Genomic DNA, 20230 nt, shown 5'->3' with positions numbered 1-20230 from the left:
ACCTTCATCTGGTAGTTCAATAAACCGGCGAGGAATTTCCAACCAAGAATGTAAACTTTTATTCAGCCAACCTTTTTAGAAATAGTTTAATTTTACTCAATATTGTATTCTCCAAGGTACATACCAAAAAAACACTTACCTGAAAAGATGGATAATCTGCTATCAATTGTTCTTTCTCATTCTCAGTAAAAACTGGGATGTTTTTGGATATTATGCTTCTGAAAACCAAGATAAAAAATTAGAAATGCAAATGCTAACTCTTATTTGCACTCTTAATGTTTTGGACTATCACTTAAAATGCATCATCTAGATGTAAAAAATTAGATGTCATAAGCATGTGTGACTTTGGTAGAGCCTGGTTTTAAATGGTCTCAGGGCCTTCTTCCTGATCCAGCAAATGAACAGTACCCTGATCCAACCCTGAGTGTAGGTGGCAAAGACTGGGCCTACTGAGGCCCCATAAGGAGATGTTTCTTCTCAGCTGAAGCTGTTATCCTAACCCCTCCTCCCCGCCCCGGCCCTTCACTCCCAGTTCTAGAATTATACTGTACTTGCTTCCCCTTAACTGGACTGAAGAACAGTAACCTTACATGCTGCATCTGGAGAGGAGGCAAGGACTGATAAAATGCAGATGAAGCCCAGCTAGGAGAGGATATAAAGCCAGAAAGTAAGAGTAGGAAAGGGGCTGAAGGGATGAGGTCTGCAGTCCCTCCCTTGACAGAAAGGGAGTTTTCCAGGATCAAGGAGGAATTCCAGGGGGGAATAAGCCTTGGTGTCCTGCCCTGGAGCAGGGCTGCACAGAGGATTCAGGGGGCCTGGGGTCTTCCCGCTGCCGAATTGCCGCCGAAGACCCAGCACTTCATCGGCGGGTCCCGGGGCCGAAGGACCCCCCGAGGGTCTTCGGGCACTTCAGCGGTGGGTCCTGGAGCAGAAGGACCCCCCCGCTGCTGAATTGCCACCGAAGACCCAGAGTGGAAGAAGCTCCAGGGGCCCAGGCCCCGTGAGAGTTTTCCCAGGCCCCCAGAGCGAATGAAGGACCCTGCTCCAGGGCCCCCGAAAAACTCTCATGGGGGCCCTTCAGGGCCCGGGGCCTGGGGCAAATTGCCCCACTTGCCCCTCCCCCCCGGGCGGCCCTGCCCTGGAGTAGGAAATTTGACAAGATGCTGAAAGGTGTGAAGTAGCCATGGAGAGTAAAGGAAGCTCTGGTGGTAAACCCAGGAGATAGAGAGATGGAGTAGGAAGGAGCCCAGGGACACAGTAACTGAGACTGAGGCTGACCTGACCTGGATTACTAATCATAGCGTCCCTGGGCTGGAACCTGGAGTAGTGGGCAGGCTGTGTCCCCCTACCAGCCACTGGGAAAGTGGTCCAGGACCTGTAGCTGGAATGGAAGATTGCCGGAAACAGAATACAGACAGCATGTCTGGTGGACATTGTTACTCCAGAAGGGAGGACAATATCGGGATGTGTCTGGAAGGCCAACTCATGAAGAGGGAGTACCCCGAGTCATGGAAAGAGAGAGGGGCCATAGTGTGAGCAACTGATGGAATGGAATTCCGGATGGGGTGAGAGCTAATTCCCCGACCCAGGCACAAGGAGGAGCTCCTACCCCGAGTAGGACTCCTTCAAATGCAGAAATCTTGCGACTGTACAATACGATAAAACAGAGAGCTGATGGTACTTCCTCTTGCATACAGATGACACTTCATCATGGTCTATGCACTGCATTTCAAGTTCCTCACATTCTTCCCCGCACCCCTTCTGAAATCTACAATATAATGTAATTTACAGATTCTACACTAGGAAATTACACTCCAGATTCTGCTGGGATTCTTTGTCAGGAAAATAACTTCTGACGTGTACAAATATCTTAAATTGAGACAATACAAGAATGCTCAATTCAACCTTGTGGAATGTAGAGAGGAAAGGATTAAGAATCGTGTTTTAGTTTTACCTTTATTTGGTGTATTTACTGGAAGTTTTAGTGCTGGAAATGCTTTCATTACTAAGCAAGATGTTAGTGAACAGACAGTTATTATAGGCAGCTGAAGATACAAGTTAATTACTGTCATGCATAGCAGGAGTCAATATTTCAGTCTGATAAAATGCTTTATGATGATTTAGGATCAACCTTTTCATTTCTTTACATTGCATCATGATAAAAAAAATGTAATTTTAAACTCTATTTACTATTAAAATAGTTTTTAAATCTATCGCACATTACATAACAAGCCTAGCCCAGCTATACCCAAATTACACCTTTAATACACTTTAGTTGGGTCAGGTTCCCAGGTATTAGTACAAAAGAAGGGAAGAATAATTTCACTTCATCTCCCAGGTTGGTTTCCAAGGGCTGTCATTTAGATGACAGCTCAGTGGTTTGAGAATTGGCCTGCTTAACCCCGGGGTTGTGAGTTCAATCCTTGAGGGGGCTTTTTAAGGATCTGGGGCAAAAATCTATCTGAGGATTTATCCTGCTTTCAGCAGGGGGTTGGACTAGATGACCTCCTGAGGTCCCTTCCAACCCTGATACTCTATGAAAAAGAAAAAACTCTTTCCACTTGTAAATGGAACAAATTTAATCCAGAATCACCAAATGATAATGAACCATGATACCTTTTTATAAAGTCACTGTTCACAGTACAGATATTTTCACTGTAGCAGATTTTGCAGTACATGTGCACTAGTGCCCCCAGTTCAGATTCTGACTGCATTCAGATCTCTATTTACAGGAAAACTGTAAACTAAATTGCAAAATTTTAAACACAATTACTTTTTGTCTCTTTCAACATATAGAGGAAAGTTAGTATGTTCAAAAATACTTGATAACAGTAGGATGAAAATCACCCCAGTGCAGAGGAACTCATACAAGACAAACCATTTAAGCCAGTGGTTTTAAAACTTTTTTTCTGGCAACCCAGTTGAAGAAAATTGTAGATACCCACGACTCAACAGAGCTGGGGATGAAGGGTTTGGGAGGGACTCAGGGCTGTGCCAGAGGGTTGTGAGGTGGGGGTGAGTGCTGTGGGGTGGGGCCAGGAATGAGGGGTTCAGGGTGTGGGAGGGGGTTCTGGGCTGGAGCAAGAGGTTGGGGTGTGGGAGGGGGTCAGGGCTCTGGGCTGTAGGCTCTGGGGTGAGGTGAGGGATGAAGCATGTGAGGTGCAGGCAGGGGTTGGGGCAGCTCAGGTCTGGGGCAGAGGATTGGGGCATGGGGCTGGGGTGTGGGCTTACCTCAGGTAGTTCTGCACATTTTACTTCCTTGTTTCGCAAAGTATAAATGAGTGGATTTAACAAAGGAGTTAAAATAGCAAAAACAACATTGCTCATTACATGGATATCAACGGGCATGTCTTTTCTGTAGGAAATATATGCCACGGCAATGGATGAATAGTAAGTGCCAACCACAATTAAATGGGAAGTGCAAGTAGAAAATGCCTTCCTGCGACCTACTTTAGAGTTGATTTTTAATATGGAGATAATGATGTGAACATATGATAGGTGACAAGCATAAGTGGCACAAATGAAACAGTCATGGCAATGGAAAACCCCAAGAAAGTTTGTAAAGAGGCACTGAAATCTGAACATGCTGCTTGCACAACTGCCAAGTGATCACAACTGCCAAGTGATCACAAAAGCCATGGTAAACTCTGGTTGTTTCACCAAATGTTAACTAAGAGGTCTGGAAGACGACAGGTATTGGTATTAACAATGCAGTTATCCAAGCACATGCTGCCAGTTGAATGTTTACTCTTTTTGTCATTTTAACTGGGTAATGCAAAGGATTACAAATTGCTTCATAATGATCATAAAACATGACTACTAGAAGCAGCGATTCAGTCACTGCGAGACCATGAAAACAATACATCTGCAGAAAGCAGACATGAAAAGAAATAGTTTTGGCATTGACCAGAAACATTGCCAACATTTTGGGAATGGTAGTAGTTGTAAGCAGTATATCTAAGGCAGAGAGATTAGCTAGGAAAAAGTACATGGATCTGTGAAGTGTTTACTCAACCACAATTACAGCTATAATAATGATATTACCAATTAGTATTAGCAGGTAGAATAACAAAAATACAAGGAAAAGAGGGATCTGGAAATCTTGAAGTGCAGGAAATCCAATGAGATAAAAGTCTTTAGCAGAAGAATTGCTGTTGCAGTTGTTCATGGTCTGATTGTTGAAAATGTCTAGAATGCAAAACACAAAATCAGGAAACAATCCTAATTATTACAAAAAAGATTGTAGGGTCATGAATGATGTGCTGAAGATCTTTGTTGATAAAACAACATATTGGATATATTCTTATAGCTAAGTCCCCCTCATGCATTTTCAGTTAACTTCCATCTGACATTTACCACTATTGGAAGGCAGGATATTGGTCTAGATGGACCTTTGGTCTGACCCAGTATGGCTGTTCTGATGTTCTTATGTATATGAAGCCGCTGGGGAGAAAATGAGATGGTTTAAGTACAATGTTGATGACAATTAGCAATACTACCTGTTTCATTGGATCTAGATGGTGTAGTTACTCAGCTTTAAGTCTGACTATATAGTGATTGATATCATTAACAAAGAGAACAAAAGAACATAACTTACAAATGGCCATACTGGGTCAGATCAATGGTCTATCAAGCCCAGTGTCTTGTCTTCCGACAGTGGCCAATGCCAGATGCTTCAGAGGAATGAAGAGAACAGGCAATCAAGGAGTGCTCCATCCCCTGCCATCTACTCCCAGTTTCTGGTAATGAGAGGCTAGGGTCACCCAGAGCATGGGGATGCATCCTTCACCCTCTTGACTAATAGCTATTGATGGACCTCTCCGTCATGGACTTATCTAATTCTTTTTTGAACCATGTTATACTTTTGACCTTCACAACATCTCCTGGCAATGAGTTCCACCAGTGGATTATGTGTTATGTGAAGAAGTACTTCCTTTTGTTTGTTTTAAACCTGTTGCCTATTAATTTCATGGGGTGACCCCTGGTTCTTGTGTTACTTGAAGGAGTAAATAATGCTGCCTTATTCACTTTCTTCACACCACTGATGATTTTATAGACCTCTATTATATCCCTTTTAATCATCTCTTTATTAAGCTGAAAAGTCCCAGACTTTTTAATCTCACCTCACACAGAAGTTGTTCCATAGCCTTAAGCATTTTTGTTGCCCTTCTCTGTACCTTTTCCAATCCTAATATATCATTTTTGAGATGAGATGACCAGCAGTGCACGCAGTATTTAATGTGTGGGCATACCATGGATTTATATAATGGCATTCTAACAATTTCTGTATTATTATCTATCCCTTTCCTAATGGTTCCTAACATTCTGCTAGTTTTTTGACTGCTGCTGCACATTGAGCGGATAGAGAACTATTCACTATAACTCCAAGATCTCTTTCTTGAGTAGTAACAGCTAATTTAAACCCCATCATTTTCTGTGTATAGTTGGGATTATGTTTTCCAATATGCATTACTTTGCATTGATCAACACTGAATTTCATTTGCCATTTTATTGGCCAGTCTCCCAGGTTAGTGAGATCCCTTTGTAACTCTTCACAATCTGCTTTGTACTTAACTATCTTGAGTAATTGTGCATAGTCTGCACATTTTGCCACCTCACGGTTTACCCTTTTTTCATTAATTCATATTTTTAAATTTCTTTTTAACTTGCTTCCTCATTTTGGTGTAGTTCCCCTTTCTGAAATTAATTACTTCTTTGGTGGGCTTCTTTCATGTCCTCTTAGGGCTAAATCAAGAATTGCCTCTCCCCTTGTGGGTTGCAGGACTAGCTGCTCCAAGAAGCTGTTATTTATGATGTTTATGATTTATGTTTTTATTTCTGCATCCTGTCCTGAGGTGACATGTATCCAGTCAGTATGGGGATAGCTGAAATAATTTCACAGTCACCATCCCCATCCTGGTCAAGTGGTCAGTAATATATATACAGGTATGTTCAAGCATGGAATATTCATAGAGATTCTATGGTACAATTTGGCACTTAACATTAAAAATGTTGCAGAGCAGTTTTTAAACTAGGAGATGGGGAAATCCAACTGCTGCAGAGGAGCATGTGGATCGGACACAGACTTCTCTTAGAGGAGAGTCTATTGACAGAGATTCTCTAGGTTTTAGGCAGGAGGAGAAGATGCAAGAGGATAATGTAAGGGCCAGATCAGACGAGAAACATTCACATAAAAAAGAATCAGACACATCAGAAAAGGGCAGACAAATAAACACTGACAAGGTTTTAAAGTGCTTGTACATAAATGCTAGAAGTCTAAATAATAAGATGAGTGAACTAGAGTGCCTCATGATAAAGGAGGATATTGATATAATATGCATCACAGAAACCTGGTGGACTGAGGACAATCAGTGTGACACAATCATTCTGGGGGTACAAAATGTATCAGAAGGACAGAACGATGGGGGCGGCGGGAAGTTGCACTATATGTGAAAAAAATGTAGAATCAAATGAAGTAAAAATCATAAATGAATTCACATGTTCCATAGAATCTCTATGGATAGTAATTTCATGCTCTAATAAGAATATAACATGAGGGATCTATTATTGACCACCTGACCAGGACATTGATAGTGACAATGAAATGCTAAGGGAAATTAGAGAGGCTATCAAAATTAAGAACTCAATAATAGTGGGGGATCTCAATTATACCCATATTGACTGGGAACATGTCATCTCAGGATGAAATGCAGAAACAAACTTTCTTACTACTTTGAATGAACGCTTCTTGGAGCAGCTGTTACGGGAACCCACAAGGGGAGAAGCAACTCTTGATTTAGTCCTGAGTAGGGCGCAGGAGTTGGTCCAAGAGGTAACTATAAAAGGATTGTTTGGAAATAGTGACCATAATATAATAACATTTAACATCCCTGTGGTAGGAAGAACATCTCAACAGCCCAACACAGTGGCATTTAATTTCAAAAAGGGGAATATGCAAAAATGAGGATGTTAGTTAAACAGAAATTAAAAGGTACAGTGACTAAGGTGAAATCCTCGCAAGATGCATGGACGCTTTTCAAAGACACCATAATAGAGGCTCAACTTCAATGTATATCCCAAATTAAAAAACACAGTAAAAGAACTAAAAAAGAGCCACTGTGGCTTAACAATCATGTAAAAGAAGCTGCGAGAGATAAAAAGGCATCTTTTAAAAAGTGGATGTCAAATCTTAGTGAGGTAAATAGAAAGGAGCATAAACACTGCAAAATTAAATGTAAAAATGTAATAAGAAAAGCCAAAGAGGAGTTTGAAGAATGGCGAGACAAAAACTCAAAAGGTAATAACAAAATGTTTTTTAAGTACATCGAAGCAGGAAGCCTGCTAAACAACCAGTGGGGCCCCTTGATGATAGAGATAGAAAAGGAGCACTTAAAGACAATAACAACCAGTGGGGCACTTAAAGACAATAAAGTCATTACGGAGAAACTGAACGAATTCTTTGCTTCAGTCTTCATGGCTGAGGATGTTAGGGAGATTCCCAAACCTGATCCAGCTTTTGTAGGTGACAAATCTGAGGAATTGTCACAGATTGAAGTGTCACTAGAGGAGATTTTGGAATTAATTGATAAACTTAACAGTAACAAGTCATCGAGACCAGATGGCATTCACCCAAGAGTTCTGAAAGAACTCAAATGTGAAGTTGAGGAACTATTAACTATGGTTTGTAACCTGTCCTTTAAATCAGCTTCTGTACCCAATGACTGGAAGATAGCTAATGTAATGCCAATATTTAAAAAATGCTCGATAGATGACCCCGGCAATTACAGACCAGTAAGTCTAACATCAGTACCAGGCAAATTAGTTGAAACAATAGTAAAGAATAAAATTGTCAGACACATAGAAGAACATAAATTGTTGGGCAAAAGTCAACATGGTTTCTATAAAGGGAAATCATGTCTTACTAATCTATTAGAGTTCTTTGAAGGGGTCAACAAACATGTGGACAAGGGGGATCCAGTGGACATAGTGTACTTACATTTCCAGAAAGTCTTTGACAAGGTCCCTCACCAAAGGCTCTTACATAAATTAAGGGAATATGATAGAGGTTTATAAAATCATGGGTGATGTGGAGAAAGTAAGTAAGGAAAACTAGGGGCCACGAAATGAAATTAATGGGCAGCACATTTAAAACAAATAAAAGGAAGTTCTTCTTCACACAGAGCACAGTCAACTTGTGGAACTCCTTGCCTGAAGAGGTTGTGAAGGCTAAGACTATAATAGTGTTTAAAAGAGAACTGGATAAATTCATGGAGGTTAAGTCCATTAAAGGCTATTAGCCAGGATGGGTAAGGAATGATGTCCCTAGCCTCTGTTTGTCAGAGGGTGGAGGTGGATGACAGGAGAGAGATCACTTGATCATTACCTGTTAGGTTCACTCCCTCTGGGGCACCTGGCATTGGCCACTGTCGGTAGACAGATACTGTGCTAGATGGACCTTTGGTCTGACCCGGTACGGCCGTTCTTATGTTTTTATGTTCTTATTCGTCCTTTAAGATTTTTACTCTGTTTGAAGCTGTGCTTTCTTTCACATGTAGTGCCATTCCCCTACCAACATGGCCTACTCTGTCATTCCTATATATTTTGTACCCTGCTATGACCATGTCCCATATTGATTATCATCATTCCACCAAGTTACTGTGATGCTCATTATATCAATATCCTCATTTAATACCGGGCACTCAAGTTCATCCATCTTGGTATTTAGACTTCTAGCACTTAAATACAAGCACTTATAAAAGTTGTCTCTTTTTAGCTGTCTGCCTTCATGTGATGTAATTTAATGGGACTCTTTTCATTTGATTGTTTCTCTTCAGTTCCTACCTGTACTTTATCAACTTCCATCCTCAACTTCTTAATAGGTTATGAAGAATTTCCACTAAGGGATGTCTCTTTCGAAACTGTGTGCTCTTCTGCACCTGTCAGCTTTTCCCCAGCCCTTAGTTTAAAATCTCCTCTACAAACTTTATAATAGTATATGTCAGCAATCTGGTTCCATTTTGGTTTAGATGGAGCCCATCCTTCCTTTATAGGCTTCTACTTTCCCAAAAGACTCCTTTCCCAAAAGGTTCCTCAATTTCCAATAAACCTAAACCTCTCCTCCCTGCAGTTCTGCCCGTCTAACTTGCCCTGCACATGGAACTGGAAGCATTTTGGAGAATGCTACCATAGAAATCATAGACTTCAAACTCTTACCTAGCAGCCTGAATTTGTCCTCTGGGAGCTTTATCCTACCTTTCCCTGTGTCATTGGTACCACAACCACTGCTTCTCCCCAGCACTGCACATAAGTCTCTTTAGATGTCTTGAGAGCTTCACACCAGGCAGGCAATTCATTATGTGGTTCTTCCAAGCATCACAAATGCAACTTTTTATATTTCTAATGATCAAATCCACTATTACTATGTAAGCAGGGTCTGCATGAGCTCTCCTGTGACAGCTAAGTGGGAGGGGGGAAGACTTCAGGAGCAAGCTGTATTTACATAATCAAAGCTACTCTTCCAAGATATACAGCCAATAGGATAGTGTTGCTCAAAGTGATCAACTTTGTTGGGTAACAAATCACTTTAGTACTGAATGCAGGTGCAGTGAAATGTTGTTATTAGTGTTATCTTTATTGTATGGATAAAGGGGAGCAGAACTGTGCTTAACCTGTCCCAAATGAGGGGATCATCATCAGCTGAAAGGACCTCTTTAAGCCAAGAGCTCAAATGCCAGATCCCTGTGAAAGTAAGAGGGGTGGGGACAGGTGTCCCAGCTAGGAGGTGTGGACTCTCCCTAAGGGGGTCCCTGGTCTGATTTAATCTGTTCCTCCCACCTGTTCATAGATAGTGCTAAATAGGCTCCATTCAGAACCATTGTTATTTTAAGTACTTAAATGAGACCTGAAATCACTTGCGATAGTACAGCATGTCTGCCCAAATGGCTAAAAGCTGAAAATCACTAAGAGGTGACAACCATTAAGAGACTGACTTGCAGAGGTCAAAGCAGAGAGGCAGGTGGCAGCAGAAGGTAAATGACTGTTAGCCAGCAGGAGCAGCAAGCAGGAGGGAGCAGAATGAGTGACTGGAGGGGTGACCAGTAGAGAGGAACCTCAGCTGGCAGGTCAGCCAGTCAGAGCAAGTGCTCAGATGGTGGAGCAAACAATGTGCCTTCTTCCTTGGGTGGGAAGCGAACTCATGCAGGTGCACCTCTGAACCGTGGGTCCTCACTAACTAAGGACAACCACTGTGAGTGGGGTATGGTGAGGGAGCATAGAGGGGCACAGAAAAGGAACTTTTGGTTGTAGAACTCAAGAGCATAAGACAGAATGCACTGCCCCATGCACTCTGGGATGGGTGTCCTGATCTCAGTTTTATGATTATGAATCCTGCTTGTGGCATTTTCCCTAATTAATGTCGGGTAACATCCCTCCTTTCATTAAAAGTTTATTTTCTATGCTCTGACTCTGTGCTTGTGAGTGGGGAAGTTTTGCCTCTCAGAGGCACCTAAGAGTGGTGTGTAATCTTCCCAGCTTACTGAGTGGGGACTCGAGCCTGTTCTGTGTTGTATTCTTGCAGTGGAACCCCTAGATATTGAACCCGGCCCTGGTTGCTGCCGGCTCCACTTTGCAAAACAGATACAACTATTACCCATGTCTTTCAAATAACTGGGATTACCTCCTCCCAAGAAGTATCCTCAGTACAAGAAGATTCCTTGACATCATCTGGGAGGAGGGTCCCAACTATGAGATCATTTCCCTCCGCTCCAGTTTGATGTTCTCCTTCCCTGAGACTTTCATCATCCTCAACAGTCCAGAGACAATCAGACTGGGAATGAGAGCACTCTACTGTGTCCTAGAAAAAGTTGAATCTATGTACCTCTATGAGTACAGCTATACTTCAGAGACTGCTGCAGTTTCCAAGTCATCTTCAGGTATAGCCTGAATTCAGCTAATCACTTACTTAGTATACCATACAGGGAAGGACCACATGTTACACTTTTGCACCAGAGACATCCCTGGCTCCAGTTAGGTACAATAAAAACAAAGCCAATGTCATAATATATCAGGAGATGTATCAGAGGAAGCACAAGCTTTAAATGTGTAAATGTTTTGAATGTTCCTTTGCTTTGCGGAGCAGGGTAACTAAAAGTGCCCAAACGACTTGCATTTCTTTTATATACCACTATTATGTCACCTCTCTAAACTTAATCACCCCCATCATCTCTTCTCATATGCAATATACATGCCTCCAGTCATATTCATATCCCATCTCTGGACTTCTCCATTTCTTGCAGAATAGTTTTTGAATTGGGACTAGAACTGAACACATCATTCAATGCAAGGACATCCAAGAAGTTTATGTAATGGCATTATAATATATTCTGTATTATCCTCTATCACAGTGGTTTTCAAACTTTTGTACTGCTGACCCCTTTCACATAGCAAGCCTCTGAGTTCGACCCCCCCTTATAAATTAAAAACCTTTTTTATTATATTTAACACCATTATAAATGCTGGAGGCAAAGTGAGGTTTTGAGGTGGAGGCTGACAGCTTGCGACCCTCCCTGTAATAACTTTGTGACCCCTAGAGGGGTCCCGACCCCCAGTTTGAGAACCCCTGCTTTGTCACTTCCATAATAAAAGCTAACATCGCGTTTGCTTTTCTGATAACTTTTTAAAACTCATGAATGGGTATGAGTAATTCTTGGTGTTCTTTCCAATGTGCATTATCTTGCACTTCTGAATTCAAAGTATTCAGTTTTGCTCTATAAACCCATTTATAATTTGGATCTTGGCAATTTTAAAACTCCCCTATCCCTAAGGGACAACTCAGCAGTTGAGATCAGTTGAGACATTCAACCTGAAATTCTTTAGATTGTACTCAGTGTTTTTTCCTCCCAAGAGGAAGGGGAGTCTTTTAGCTTACATGAAAGATTTTATTTGGAATTGGGGTGGCCTTTTAATGTCATTTTGAAATTATTATATATATTTTTTAATTTTTTGTGACTTAAGAGTTATTGATAGTTGTACTGTATAAACTGAATGAATAAATACTAAGTTATTCATAGATTAATAGTAATTAGAGATAGATCTATTCCATCACTTCAGCCAATACAACACTGTTTCCTTTTCTCTCCTGGTATATATGATACACAAATATAAACATACAAAATTATATATTTATCATTGTTTTGTTCAGCTAATTTAATATGTTTCAAGGGAGGGATTTCCATGCTTTCTCCCGGGAAATCATTCCACTTTCTCATAAATCTCATTGTTAGGAAGAGTAATGAGGAATCCTTGTGGCACCTTAAAGACTAACAAATTTATTTGGGCATAAGATTTTGTGTGCTAAAACCCAAAGGCTGAGAGAGGACACGATTGAACTCTATAAAATACTTCAGGAGAGGAAACACTCTGGTGGGAGAAGGTTGCTTAAGCTAAAGGATAATGTTGGTACAAAAACAAATGGCTATAAACTGGCCATGAATAAATGGCTGGAAATTGGAAAAAGGTTTCTAACCATCAGAGGTGTGAGGTTCTATAACAGCCTCCTACTAGGAGAATAGTGAGGGGAAACAACCTATAATAAGGAAAGAAGTACTTGTGGCGCCTAACAAACTCATTTTAACATAAGCTTGAATGCCACTATCCATCACCTTCAGCCTCCAACTAAAACCTCTCCAGAGCATCATCAAGGATCTACAACCTATCCCAAAGGACGATCCATCACTCTCACAGATCTTGGGAGACAGGCCAGTCCTTGCTTAGAGACAGCCCCCAAACCTGAAGCAAATACTCACCAGCAACCACAGCCCACACAACAAAAACACTAACTCAGGAACCTATCCTTGCAACAAAACCCGTTGCCAACTCTGTCCACATATCTGTTCAGGAGATACCATCATAGGACCTAATCACATCAGCCACACTATCAGAGGCTTGTTCACGTGCTCATCTACCAATGTGATATATAACTTCAAGTGCCAGCAGTGCCTCTCTGCCATGTACATTGGCCAAACCTGACAGTCTCTACGTAAAAGAATAAATGGACACAAATCAGACGTCAAGAATTATAACATTGAAAAACCAGTCGGACTTCAATCTCCCTGGCCACTCGATTACAGACCTAAAAGTTACAATATTACAACAACAAAAAGTCAAAAACAGACTCCAACTAGAGACTGATGAATTGGAATTAATTTGCAAATTGGACACCGTTAAATTAGGCTCGAATAAAGACTGGGAGTAGATGGGCCATTACACAAAGTAAAACTATTTCCCCATGCTTATTCCCCCCCACCCCCCCACACACAGTTCCTCATATCTTCTTGTCAATTGCTGGAAATGGGCCATTTGTCAAAAATAGAATTTTTGTACTGTACTGAATGAAAAAATCACATCCTTTGGTGCCTGTTAACATAAAGTATATTAAAAATGGTTTTCTCCATGCAGGATACCATGAGAAAAAAAATAAATTAAAAGGAAGCATTAGTCTGAAGTGTATGGACATTAATATGAAAATATAAACTATAACTCACTTTGAGTTCCAAAGATAGTAAGAGCTTTGTTTTCATTTGTGTTACACTTCGTGATAGATGCAAAACTTCTGCAATAAAGCCTCTGACAAATACAGTGACTGAGGCTTTATGTTTCTTTTGAACAAACTGCATAGTCCTTTTCTCCACCTTCAGTCCCCAAGGATGAAATTAACATTGTTTTCTTATTTACAATTAAGATACTCGTGCACACATAGTTATTTTCATGAGAAACAATCCCAGCAGAATTTGGAATCTCAAATGCACTGCAGAGCTCATAATTTGTGTAAATTACATTGAAGATTTGTGCAATGAAGGAAGTGAAAGCCAAGTATTTGAAAAACAGAGTGTACACCAAGATAAACTTTCATCAGGATGTGCCATTGTAACTGTTATTTTATATTTGATTCAGTCCTACTCCCATTGGCATTGGCTTCAATGGGCGATTGTTCAATCCAGTTGTGTAATTCCAAACTTTTTCCATTATATGAAACAGTTTAAGGCCTCTGTGATGTTCCCCTCTGGTGTTATCTGGACTGGTGATCTGCTAGGTCACTCCAGTCCTTGACTCTGTGAGCTAGCCTTATCCTGCTCTGCTGTGAGAACCCCCACTCCTGGGCTGTTCACACATAGCCTCTAGCACGTAAGCTTCTCCTTGGATTGTGCAACCGAATGACACTAGCCAATATCTCCAGTCCTAGACACAACTCTAGGAACCTCCGTCTTGCAGTGTCCAGTTATGCCTGCTGGACGCTGCAAGCTTATATGCATTCATCAGTTTAACAAAGAAATTGATATGTACCAGGCTTGTTATCCCAAGAGGAGTCTCTGACACGCTTCAAACCAAACACACTGCTTCAGATAGAATAAACAAACAGATTTATTAACTACAGAGATAAATTTTAAGTGATTATAAGTCAAAACATAAGAAGTCAGATTTAGTCAAATGAAATAAAAGCAAAATGCATTCTAAGCTGATCTGAACACTTTTATTGCCCTTACAAACTTAGATGCTTCTCACCAAAGGCTGGGTGGTTGGCCTTCAGTCAGGCTCTACCCTTTGATCAGCACTTCAATTGCTTGGTGGTGATGTCTGCAGATGGAGGCAGAAGAGAGAGGAAGAGCATGGCAAACGTCTCTCCCTTTTATCATGTTCTTTCTTCTCTCTTGGCTTTGCTTCCCCTTCAGAGTCAGGTGAGCATTACCTCATCGCAGTCCCAAAGTGACCAAAGAAAGGGGCATGACTCACTTGAGAGTCCAATAGATCCTTTTGTTGCTGCCTAGGGCAGTGTCCTTTGTTCCTGTGAGGCTGGGCTGGGTTTGTCCCATACATGCCCTGATAAAGTGTGAACTGCCTCTGTTCTCTTGGAGAGTTTTTGCCTGGGCTTATTTTAAGCCATGAAGACACATTTTCAGCCTCATAACTATATATATGAAACTATAACCTATAACAATTACTAGAACATCACTATGACAATGCTCAGTGCATCATGAGCCTCCGAAGACACCCCACGTGACAAACTTTGCATTAGATACCACCCAATCAAGGATGAACAAGGGGGGTGCAGGGTATTCCCATGTGGTACAGAATATCACACCTACCCCCTTAGTTTACTGCAAGAGGGTTAGTCACTGACTAGCTTGAAGGCAGTTTGTGTTATAGTTCTCTTGGCATCCAGCAATTAAGGCCATGAGGCAGTCTGCTTCAGTTTCCCCTTTCACACATAGCAAACCAGGTTTGTTATGGCTTCTCTGCTGTGATAATCTTTGAATCTGTTTACATGTATTAACTGAGAACTAACATTACCATACGGTTTAACATCGGTGTCAAAATTTTTATCCCCAAAACTTAACATTAATACCAACTTTTTTTTTAATCACAAATGGACCATGCCATCTGTTCAGGTACTCTGTTTTGAGGTTAGTTTGTTCATTACCCATGGTGTTCTTTGACTCTCTCCCATGTAATCAGTCACTGGCTTTTCTTTTCCTCCAATGTTCCCTTTTGTGTGGGCTCTTAATTTAAATCATGTTTTTGGCATTTTGATATCTCAAGATCTGGCAAGATAAGGGTTCGGGAGGATCCTGTACATTGGCTGACCCTTTGGGGAGCGGTCTCCCAACCCCAGGACTAGACATATGCAGAAAATCCAGCTCTCTTTTGGGGATTACCCTGTGTTTCTCCCTTCCAGCACTGAGTTCTTCCCTGCTCCCTTGAGGGCTGTGATCTGTGCTCTCTGGGCTAAGTGTTTTTACCCTTTGATCAGATGCACCTTTTCCCAGCAGCTTTTCCATAACTGCTCCCCAGTCTCTCACCAGCCTGAGGGAAAGCACCGCATCCTCTGTGAGTTGGGTTATCTGTATTCAGGCAGACTACCACCTGGCAATTTCCTGGTCCCAACTCCTCTGTTATCGCAGGCATTGGAGCTGCATCTTGATTTAAAGAGACACAGTTATGTTCCAAAAATTTATCAGAAATAGCATCCTGACAAACTGGGGCCTGGATTGGGCCTGGACCCTCTGCTACTCCTTTCTCTGTCCCTGAGAAGTCAGCTGTGTGATTGTTCCCCACCAGGAGGTCAGTTACACAGTTCCTTCTCAAAACTTGGGTCACAGGCTGAGTGTCTGGATGCACAGATGCTGACCCAACCAGCCTCCTAGTGTCCCGGGCATCCTGCTCCAAGTGACTAATGAGGAGACATTCCTGTACCCCCACTATTCCATCCCCAGTTTCCTCCTCTGGGCCCCCTCCTAAGACACAATCTAATCCCCCACAACAGGCCCATGGCCTTCCCATCTTTGCTTTTGTTCTCCCACATACTCCTCTTTGGCAGATTACACCTTCACCTCCCTGCTTGGCCCCTATCTCCTCCTCTCTCAGAAGCCCTCCCCCACTTGACTCCTTGTTCTAGAATAAATTACACAGTACTTGCGCCCCCTTACCTGGGCTGAAGAACAGTAGAAGAACCAACAGGAGAAGTACCAAGTCCTGAGTCACTAGGTAGATAGTGCAGAGTGGGACCCATGGAAGGAGGTTTTAGAGTGGAACCCCTTATCTTAATTCTCCTCCCCCACAAAAAAATATCCCACTCAACATGCCCTGCTGCTCCATGCCACCCTTCCTTGCAATACCACACTCCATGCTTCACCTACTCCACAAAACCATCCCTTATCTGGCCTTGCCTCCCCCACAACCCCTCCAATGTACCTCATTTCCCCTTTCCTATTCCAGCTCCCCAGGAGAGCACTCCCCCACTCCCACCTGAGCTGAGAAGGAGCAGAGCACTCAGGAACAGCATCAAACATGACACCCCTTAGTGGGGTGGCCTTATTCCATCAGATCCTCAGACATTGTTGAGCAGCTGCCAACTGAAGAATCCTCTGCTCTCTCCCTGCTTTTTGAGAGAGGAGAGCAGAACAAGGGACCCACAGTTGCTAAAGAACAGTCTCTTCCTCCATCAGCTTCTGCTTCTTGTCCCACAGCAGAGCCTGAATACTGCTGCATCAGGACAGGGAGCCTGCATCAGAGGTGATGCTGAAAATACCCTGTAAAATGGTATGTGGGAGGCCTCCGTCCATCCCCACCTGCTACTTTGAGACACAGGCTAAGTACCTGCAATGAGAGACATTGTCTCAGATGTTTCCCACCAAGTTGGGTATGTCTACACTACAAAATTAGGTCGATTTTTTTAGAAATCGATTTGATATAGTCAATTGTGTGTGTCCCCACTAAGCGCATTAAGTCGGCGATGTGCATCCACAGTACTAAGGCTAGCGTTGACTTTTGGAGTGTTGCACTGTGGTAGCTATCCCACAGTTCTCGCAGCCTCCACTGCCCATTGGAATTCTGGGTTGAGCTCCCAATGCCTGATGGGGCAAAAACATTGCTGAGGGTGGTTCTGGGTACATGTCGTCAGGCCCCCCTCCCTTCCTTCCTCCATTAAAGCAATGGCAAAAAATAGTTTCTTGCCTTTTTTCCTGGGTTACTCATGCAGATGACATACCACGGCAAGCATGGAGCCCGCTCAGCTCACCGTCACGGTATGTCTCTTGGGTGCTTCTGGCAGACACAGTACTGCAGTGCTACACAGCAGCATCCCCTTGCCTTGCCTTGCCTTACAGACGGTGCAATACGACTACTAACCGTCATCATCTCCCCATTGGTGCTCTTGTCCAACTCGTTTTGGTTGGTCGGGGGCACCTGGGCAGACATGGGTGCTCCTGGCTGGCGTTGGTGAGGTCTAATGGAGATCAGGGCCGCCCAGAGGGGGGGCAAGTGGGGCAATTTACCGCAGGCCCTGGGTCCTGCAGGGACCCCCACAAGAATATAGTATTTACAACTTTTTTTATGGAAGGGGCCCCCAAGATTGCTTTGTCTCAGGCCCCCTGAATCCTCTGGGCAACCTGCTTTAACACATAACATTTTGACTGCTTCACTTTTAAGAGTTTAGCCACATGTGACCTTCTGCTTCCATCATCCCTTGTCTCCCATTAAAGGTCAGTCATACCCTCAAACACCCTATTCTATGCTTGAGGAGCAACAGTAGACAAAATATCTCACTGCACCTATATACCTGGTTGCACAGATGTACAGTAAGTGGAACTCAACTGTAGGTATGTGCACCCTACACATGTGAGGCTGGAAACATTTAGATAGCAGTGTCTGTTAGTGCTGTGAACATGCCCTGCATGCCCCGCACCCGTCAGGCACAAAGGTCGGACCAGCTCCAATCGCCACTCAATTCCTTCTTACCACCCATGGCAGCGAAATAGAGCTACGGAGTCCACAATGCTTCTTCACAGTATCTGAGATAGAAAAACTCTTCTAACACTGCTTTGTTAGTGTTGATCTTGTTTTTTTAGTAGTTGTTATAAATTTTATTCATGCTCAGTGCCAAAAAAGAAAACAACAATACTGTTTTTTCCTCTAACTCTCCTCAGGGTACTCCTCAGTCTCCAGAGTCTCATGGCAGAGTCTCAGTTTCTAGGCTTTTAAATCTAGTGACTTGCAAGTCAGCTATGCCTGTGAGCAACAGACATACTAAATGTCTTCTTTTGTTTAGGAGAGTCACATATTATGGACAAATGTCCAGTCTGTATCAGTGAAGGAACTAAGTGATGGTGAGGACTGTTTTGTCCCTCATGGCCTTGGGAGGATGGGTACAAGGCTTACAAGGTGCATGCACAGATCCAACGGACACTGCTGGCTGAATGTATTTAAACCATGGATGAGAGAGTCAGTAAAAATAAAAAAAGAGAGTGGATCAAAGCTTTGTGTCCACAACTCAAACTCAACTGACCCTAAAATCTTGAATGAGCTTTGAAAAAGTACATTTTTAACAAAGTGTACATTTTATTTCTGTTCTGAAAAGATGATAAAATACCACAAGCCCTAAGTAACCCCTTTACAGGGAGTTGATGTGATGTATTGGTTCTGTGTAAAACTTCTGTATTGGAGCTAATATTTCCCCATGAGATTACAGTTTTTAGAAGGAGGAAAGATCTTCAGAAAAACAATCTTTTTTACTGCACATTTTACTTCCTTGTTTCGCAAAGTATAAATGAGTGGATTTAACAAAGGAGTTAAAATAGCAAAAACAACATTGCTCATTACATGGATATCAATAGGCATGTCTGTTCTGTAGGAAATATATGCCACAGCAATGGATGAATAGTAAGTGACAACCACAATCAAATGGGAAGTGCAAGTAGAAAATGCCTTCCTGCGACCTACTTTAGAATTGATTTTTAAAATGGAGATAATGATGTGAACATACGATAGGGTGACAAGCATAAATGGCACAACTGAAACAGTCATGGCAATGGAAAATCCCAAGAAAGTTTGTAAAGAGGCACTGAAATCTGAACATGCTGCTTGCACAACTGCCAAGTGATCACAAAAGCAATGGTAAACTGTGGTTGTTTCACCAAATGTTAACTGAGAGGTCTGAAAAATGACAGGTATTGGTATTAACAATGCAGTTACCCAGGCACATGCTGCCAGTTGAATGTTTATTCTCTTTGTCATTTTAACTGGGTAATGCAAAGGATTACAAATTGCTTCATAACGATCATAAGACATGACTACAAGAAGCAGCGATTCAGTCACTGTTAGACCATGAAAACAATACATCTGCAGAAAGCAGATATGAAAAGAAATAGTTTTGGCATTGACCAGAAACATTGCCAACATTCTGGGAATGGTAGTAGTTGTAAACAGTATATCTAAGACAGACAGATTAGTTAAGAAAAAGTACATGGGTTTGTGAAGTGTTTGATCAACCACAATTACAGCTATAATGATGATATTACCAATTAGTATTAGCAGGTAGAATAACAAAAATACAAGGAAAAGAGGGACCTGGAAATCTTGAAGTGCAGGAAATCCAATGAGATAAAAGTCTTTAGCAGAAGAATTACTGTTGCAGTTGTTCATAGTCTGATTGTTGAAAAAATCTAGAATGAAAAACACAGTTAGGAAATCATCCTGATTATTACAAGGAAGATGGTAGAGTCATGAATGATGTGTGTTTTGCTTAAGATCTTTGTTGATAAAATAACATATTGGATATATTCCAGTAGTTAAGTCCCCTTCATCGCCCTCATGCAATTTCAGTTAACTTTCAGTGCCTTCCATCCCATAGGATGTATATATAAAGCCACTGGGGAGAGAATGAGATGATTTAAGTAGT

General features: G+C 41.9%; 1 protein-coding gene across 1 annotated transcript; it reads right to left on the bottom strand.

Moving 5' to 3' along the window:
- Positions 1-1345: 1345 nt before the first annotated feature.
- Positions 1346-19990, bottom strand: LOC127043913 (olfactory receptor 2AT4). Its single transcript, XM_050938175.1, is given in 5 exon segments — positions 1346-1381; positions 3232-3500; positions 3503-3629; positions 3632-4093; positions 19900-19990. Coding segments are annotated over 5 exon segments (969 nt in total). The 5' UTR covers positions 19975-19990.
- Between the last annotated feature and the right edge of the window lie 240 nt (positions 19991-20230).

The sequence above is a fragment of the Gopherus flavomarginatus genome, chromosome 1, assembly GCF_025201925.1.
Source record: "Gopherus flavomarginatus isolate rGopFla2 chromosome 1, rGopFla2.mat.asm, whole genome shotgun sequence".
Taxonomy (NCBI): domain Eukaryota; kingdom Metazoa; phylum Chordata; order Testudines; family Testudinidae; genus Gopherus; species Gopherus flavomarginatus.
The sequence above is the reverse complement of the archived record's forward strand: the minus strand, read 5'-3'. Positions and strand labels throughout refer to the sequence as shown.